Raw genomic sequence first — 7,881 nt, forward strand, 5'->3', positions numbered from 1 at the left:
ATTGCGCGAAAATCAAAACAAACAGACAAACAATTTATTTGTGAAGTTAGACCTATTTTTGGTCACGTGTATTTTTTTGTTTTAGAGCAAAGCCACATTGGGCAATCTGTTGTGTCCACCGCGGGAAATCGAACCCCGAATTTTAGCTTTGTAAGTCTATATACTTAACACTGTCTCACCGGGAGATTTAAATTCTAGAACTCGTAGTCAAAGAAATAAAACACTTTCATTATCACTTAGTGGACTGGACTTTGCATTCTTTATATACTGTGTAATCCCCAAAGAACTCGTCCAATATAATAAGCTGTTACAACAATATGATTTGTTTGTCCCAAAGAAAAGAACTGGTAATTCTAAGAAATTAAAGTTTCGCCGTCAACAACAATTTTCTTGTATCAAACAAGGGACGTGACGTAGGTAACGTCAACAACAATTTTCTTGTACCAAACAAGGGACGTGCCGTAGGTAATATTTTTTTCTGTGTGACAATATAAATATTAGCGATGGCGAAAACAGGAAGCCCAGAAAGTGATTATAATTCGTTAAATACTCGTAGCATTTAGCTACTTTTGATTGTATATTTTTAATGATTTATCTGCGCCTGTAGTTTACAACATTATTTATTGCTATGTTGAAACTGACATAAAATAAAGCCTCACTTTGTACATTTTGCTTGTGCATAAGTATATGAACCTATTGGCTTAGTCGAGTTATAGTCCGATTAAAGTTTGGACTGTTTGTACATATCTATATCTGAGTTTGATGATATCGTTAGGTAACAACCCGCACCTTACCACTACACGCATGCACTTGTTATTATAGCTATACTAATATATATATATATATATGCTCGTATTTGCGTATTTACTGTATTCCAGCAATGACTGATTGTCCTTCGGAAACTTTCAGTTTGATATTTATTTCCTGTCTTCTAGCAAGGACTTAATGTCTTACACTGTGCAGTTCAAAACAACCACATGGATGTTGTTACTTTCCTCTTAGAGTCGGTGGAGAATATTGAAGTCAATTCGTGTGATAGAGTAAGTCAAGCTTATATTTTGAATAAAGATGAAAATATTTTTAAACGTTTTAAAGTAGGATTCAGTGATTCTAGTTCGCTGTAGAAACAACTTTGAAAGTAATTAATAAAAATCAAGAACAACATTCGGATTTTTGGATAAAAAAATTATCAGGGTTCAGTAAGTATCAGTGGGAATGAACACTGGGCAACAAATGCTGTTTCTTAGCCACGTCTATAACCAAACGATTTTAAGCTTGTTTTCTTCATAACACGTTCTTTTTTATCCAAAAACTCTTTCACCGATAATTTATCAACTTTGAATGCATTATACTTTTTCTTTTGCACAATTTAGAACATATATATGATACACAAACATAGATATATATATATACATTGGTCTTTCAGAACGGACAGACTTCGCTTCATTCAGCCGTAGCTAACAACAACATGGATATTGTCGAACAGCTAGTTAAGTTCGGAGCGGATGTTAGCATTAAAGACAAGGTAGTGTATCAGTATACTTATATATATATCCACCTATGTTTATAGTTGTTTTACGCACACACACACACATATATATATAAGAAATTTATAAGCCCTAATCCGTTGTTGGTAGAAAAGTAATGCAACTTTAAGTTTTTAACAACTATAGTAAATCTGATTTTGGATCAAAATCACATCTAGTCTCAAAGTATATTACCAAATCTAGATTACAGATACAATCAAATAAAATATTTTTAGCAGATATTGACAAACAAGGGAAATGCAATCGTCTTCTTTTTTTATTGTAAACTTATCATTTTATACTGCAGTAAAAAAAAACTATATTATACTGTACCGTGCTAGGGAAATAAATGTTGCATTTATAAATAATTTGAAATAGGAATAATTATTTATTAATCTTATTTGCATAAAATGTTTCCTTTTCTACTAAGCCTAGTTGACTACAGACAACAGTACTAGCACTTTGGAAATGAAACCGAGTTGTTGCGTGCATGCCCTTGATTCTCCTATTACGTGCTTGTTTAATTCATGCAACATCAGGGTATATGACGTCATTACCAATACACACCCAAATCATCTGCCTAGTTTCACACAAACAATTATATGACGTCATTGTCTTAAAACATCCACTGTCCAACGTAGACTCACTTAATAATTATATGATGTCATTGCCGTGAAGCATCCAAACTTCCTAGTTAGATTCTCACAGACAAAGTATTTGAAGATTTTTTAGCTGAAAGGAGGTGGATTGGAAGCTGACTCTGTTATGCAGAACCATTTGCAGATAAGGGCGTAGAAACTAGAGGTGCTTGGGTTACGCACCTTCTAGTGGTGTTAGAATATGTATGTCTGCGGACTTACAACACTAGAATCCGGGTTTCGATACCGTGGTGGGCAGAGCACAGATAGCCCATTGTGTAGCTTTGTGCTTAATTACAAACAAATACTTTTGGTTCATTTGTAAGCCTGTTATAAACGTTGAAGCAAGGACTGTGATCAAAGCATTTTTGTACTGAAATAGATAATGACGTGTTGGCGTTGACTTCGTTTTATTACTGTGTTTTAACATAATAACAACTGAATGCGTTATTTCCGTTATACAGCATTTACAGATTTGCTCAATGGTTTTCCTCACCCCATCTGTAAAAATTGTTCCAATATCAGTATTTGCAGATCTTGTATAATTGAGACATCCAACCACTGCAAAGTGTAAACAATGCTCAGAGGAAGCTCCAACAATCCATTTCAACTCGAAGATTTTAATAATCCAAAGTTGATAATTATGAAAATATATAAAGAATGCTAGGGATACTTATATTGTCACGAATTACACTGCGCTCCGCATTGCAAGCTCGTTGCAGCTTTTTATATTTTTTCTGTTCATCAACGAAAGATCAATCTTTGTGACTTTGTCTGTCGTTGCTAATTTTGGATTGGTTGGATATAAGCAAAATCACCTCCATTATTATTTTCTAGCATTAAATTTGACATGAGGGCCAAAAAAGTTTAATTTATTCTTTATCCAATGTTATCATATTTAGTCCTAGCGGCAGAAATTTCGATTGGAAGTACGCAAGTAATAACATAGCACTACGCAACTCGCATGTTTGATTTCTCACGTGACGTTATCACGCACATTTCCAATTTTTTTTACCCAGTAACTTAAAGACATCGAATGTAAAAGAAAAATATTATATACTTTATTTTGTATATTTTAGATAAATAGATAGATAATCAGATTTAGATCCATTAATACGACCGACTTATTTATGCACAATGTTGAACTGGAAAGACAAACTATTGTTAGTACAATAACGTTCTTTGAAATGTCAAGATACATCAAAAAACAAGCATAAAAATAACCTAAACCTAACGTTAATTATGAATTATCTTTCATTTTACACCTGTCTAACTTTCCATAGACTGGATCAACAGCCGTCCATCTAGCGGCAGAAAAAGGTTACCATTTGGTTCTAGTAAGACTTCTACGAGTTGGTGTGGAGATAGAAGACCGCGATGAGGTATTGTTTCATTAACGAAACCATTCCAAAGCATATTACGATTGTTAATTTGGTATTTAATATATATATATATATATATATAGAATGAGATCACTTTCAGCTGTTCAGAATATGTTATCAAATTTGGATTAAGGTCATTCCGTTAAAAAAAAAATAACTGTTATTCGTAAAATATTACTGACATAGAAGGGCAAACTGGATCTTATGTAAAATAATTTTCTCGCCTTTTTGTTGACGTAAATTTAATTTGTAATAGATACATTTTATAGTCTGTACTTGAAGGCATGGCTTGGGCTGATCTCCCTGTTGTTTCTATTTCGTTAGGAAGGACGAACTGCACTTCACCTGGCGGCACAATATAATCACCAGAAAGTAGCAGAAATACTTCTTGAGCATAATTGTGATCCAGGGTCGGAGGATGCGGTAGGTGAATGAATTTTTCCAGTTAGTAGACTTTATTAATTAACTCTATTATCATATTTAGCATATTTGTTTTGTTCAAGCTACCAAATACTTTCCATGGTGTAAATTTAGTAACTCGGTCACCAGTAGTAGAAAGTTCACACCCCTTCCAATGGAGATTTCTTTTTCTGTATATTATTTTTGATTACCAGAAGTTAAACTGTTGACTAATTAAAATGGCTGGAAACTGTGTTGATTACATGTGCTCTAAATATATGATATATAAAACGTAACTTTTTGTAGTTGTCGAAGGCAAAGTCTTTAAATGACACGAATCTTATGTAAGTACACACACACAATATTTGTGCATTATTCATAGATATTAAGATAAAAAAATGCTTTCCAGGTGTAAATTTATAAAATATAAAATTGCTTGAATTCTATGCAAAATGCTTGATATATTTCTCGCTAAGCTAGATGAACCATTACATGAAATTCCCTTGGATGTCTTTGGTTTTGTTATTGTGTAACGAGGACGTACATATAAGTGCTAAACGTCACTACGCAAATTGGGAGCTGTCAGCTGGAAAACAGTTGAAACTGTAATTGGTGTTGAAGAGTAGTTAGTTGCCAACACTTCAAAAGCGCTTTCCTGGCACTGAATGGTTCAGTAGTTATCAATAACTGATTTACTTTGTCTGGATTTTGCTTAGATGGCCAGGTTTACCTTTGATCACTGCGTAATTTTGTTAACGGATATATAACATATAACGGATAAGGCATCGAAATATCTCATTTTTATATGTAACATGTTGGTAAAATTCGAAACTCTTTATGTTTTTCTCAAAATACGATCAAAAAGCATTTTAAGGAACTGGATAAGTTAATTGTTAAATATGTAAACGCAAGAATGAGTCGTAGTGGTTAATGTGTCATGATTCGTGTACCGTTGTAGCAAAATCACGCTCCACATTTTTAGGCCTTAAAAAAGTAACGATTAAAATAGCCCAATAGTTGGCGGTGGGTGCTGTTGACTAGTTGATTTCCCACCAATCTTTGTCAGTTTAAAATAATAAGGATGAGTAGCACTGATAGCACATGTATAGCTTTGCACGAATATTCAAAACGAACACGTGTAACAATATGGTTATCGAATTAAAAATATGAGTATGTACTGTAGATTGATTACTTTTGTCTAAATATTTTAAGCAAATCAAATTGGAAGCTCAAGCGTAAAGTTAAAGGCTATGTTTTGAGTTGTCATTGGCCTTTAAACATCGTGTGCGCATATAAAGACCTTAAATTACACCAATATATATGCATAATATATATTCAAAACGTGCCAAAATTGCACTAATATGTGTATAATACATATCTCAAACTTGTAGATACAGCTTCATATACCATCGAAATGCACCATTTTCAGTGAAAATTGTTTTAAGAAATCCAAGACAGACGGACAGACACCCAGTCTGGTTTCCTCACTCCTTTTCTTTTCCCTCCAAAAGTAGCATCCCTTTATAGATTTTTTTTGTAAGCGTGAAGCGTAAGAGGCCGAGGATTTGACATTAGATGTACGCCCTTGTATGTGATTTTGTTTTGTAACGATATAAAAGTGGCGCAAGTCTCATTATTCGGACACACAAGAATAGCCATAGAGGCGGATGGTCTACCTTCCCTCTACTCTATTACTTCAAAATTAGGGATGAATATGCCCTTCTGAAGCAAGCAAACACAATTTTTGTGATAAACATCACATAAATTGCAGGACAGTTTTTCCAATTCCTCTCAATTTGTCCATTTTGCATCGTGAATCAGAAGTGTGTAAAAATAGCGTTTCAGATGTATCTTTTGTCACCTCCCCCCATTGGCACAGCGGTATGTCTGCGGACTTACAACGCTAGAAACCGTGGTGGTCAGAGCACAGATAGCCCATTGTGTAGCTTTGGGCATAACTACAAATAAACTTTATTTTGTCTCCCACATGTCACTGTCTAAAAGGCCTTCCGTTCCACACCAGAAGTTGTCAGTTGGGCTGAATGATAAGACACGAAAGTTTTCTGAAACGTTATTTATATAATGTTGGTGAATATGCTAACAAAAATAAGAGAGAATATTAAATAACAAAGATTGATAAGAACTCAGGGAACTCGACTAAATACGTTGGTTTTAATAACCCGCTGCTCCAAAGTGCGTAGCACGTTCTGGCGGCGATGGTTCACAATTCATGAACCCTCGAATTCAACAACGCAGATAAATGAGTAAAAAAATTAATGATGTAAAGAGGGATAATATGGAACAAAATATGACGAATACTTGTGTACACCAATAATTTGACTGAACTCAGAGTGGTGTGATATATACAACAATTACACCATACTTGTGTACACCAATAATTTGACTGAACTCAGTGGTGTGATATATACAACAATTACACCATACTTGTGTACACCAATAATTTGACTGAACTCAGAGTGGTGTGATATGTACAACAATTACACCATACTTGTGTACACCAATAATTTGACTGAACTCAGAGTGGTGTGATATGTACAACAATTACACCATACTTGTGTACACCAATAATTTGACTGAACTCAGAGTGGTGTGATATGTACAACAATTACACCATACTTGTGTACACCAATAATTTGACTGAACTCAGAGTGGTGTGATATATACAACAATTACACCATACTTGTGTACACCAATAATTTGACTGAACTCAGTGGTGTGATATGTACAGCAATTACATAGACGATTTTGCTGTGGTTCCCCGGTTGGAGAGCGGTAAGTCTACGAATTTACAACGCTAAACTCCGAGGTTCGATTCCCCGCTGTGGACTCAGCGGATAGCCTAAGAAGGCTTTACTCTAACACAAACAAACAAATTTGGCTTTGAAATCTTTGTTGTTGTTTTCGTAGTTAAGCGCTGTGCCCACCATGTGTATCGAAACGCGGTTTTTAGCGTTATAAGTCTTCAGACTTACCATTAAGCTACTGGGGTTCTTTCAAATCCTAGAGAAATAAAAAAATTAAGTATACAGAATTATGCTTTTTTCGGTTTTACTGAGTAGGCAGAGTAGCAGGAGAATATGTACAAAAAGTGTGATTCCAAAAATTGGCAGAATCGAATAAAATTTTCATATTGATGGGAGGATCGGTGAAAAGTATGTATTTTCATTGGCAGATGACGCCAAGGCGATACTTGAAAATTACCATAAGCTTTCAAAGTTAAAGTTCTGTATAAATCATTAAATACTATATCTTTAGGCTTCCCTCCAAGTGGTACAACAGTATGTATGAGGAGTTACAACGCTAGAAACCAGGTTTCGATACCCGAGGTGGGCAGAACACAGATAGCCCATTGTGTAGCTTTGCGCTTAACTTCAAACAAACAATCAAAATCTTTAGGCTACTTAATAGGAACATATTGCACAACGGAAATGAGTTACACCTGCGACAATCTTTTGAAAGCTAATCAAAACCCTTCCGGGTTGTCATGGTATCCTACGATGACGTCACTCCACCTTTTCTCACACTTAATTCAGTTATTCTCAATTTTTCCTCTGATGAACATAGGTCTTCCTTTCAAAAACGTTTAGATTATAGGATTTCTCATCTTTGTCTTTTAATTGATTTTTGAGCCTACGTGTTTTCTTAACATCATGAATAATAGGAACATAAAAACCTGTCAATTTCCTTTTCGTCACAATCCACGACGTTTTTCGTCAATGTTTTGACTATTAAATTAAAGGCATAATAAGTTAATAATCTGGTGATTACATTCTGACTTTAGCTTGTTAGACTTATTACATTGTTTTTCTGACTGAATGTTCATTTGCTTGCTATATTTCCTCTATTTATTCAATTATGTACAAGCTGCCCAGTGTCGGCTAACAATACGAAAAATTAAATTGTGGCGAAATGCTA

The 7,881-nt window shown here is 34.5% G+C and overlaps 1 protein-coding gene across 1 annotated transcript in view; it reads left to right on the forward strand.

Moving 5' to 3' along the window:
- Positions 1 to 7,881, forward strand: part of LOC106471191 (ankyrin repeat and death domain-containing protein 1A-like) — a 28,108-nt gene that overhangs the window by 8,255 nt on the left and 11,972 nt on the right. Inside the window, exons 4-7 of the mRNA XM_022400830.1 lie at positions 936 to 1,040; positions 1,427 to 1,525; positions 3,448 to 3,546; positions 3,871 to 3,969. Of these exons, the coding sequence (XP_022256538.1) occupies positions 936 to 1,040; positions 1,427 to 1,525; positions 3,448 to 3,546; positions 3,871 to 3,969 (402 nt within the window). The remainder of the gene's footprint in view (positions 1 to 935; positions 1,041 to 1,426; positions 1,526 to 3,447; positions 3,547 to 3,870; positions 3,970 to 7,881) is intronic.

This window comes from Limulus polyphemus, unplaced genomic scaffold (assembly GCF_000517525.1).
Source record: "Limulus polyphemus unplaced genomic scaffold, Limulus_polyphemus-2.1.2 Scaffold111, whole genome shotgun sequence".
Lineage (NCBI taxonomy): Eukaryota > Metazoa > Arthropoda > Merostomata > Xiphosura > Limulidae > Limulus > Limulus polyphemus.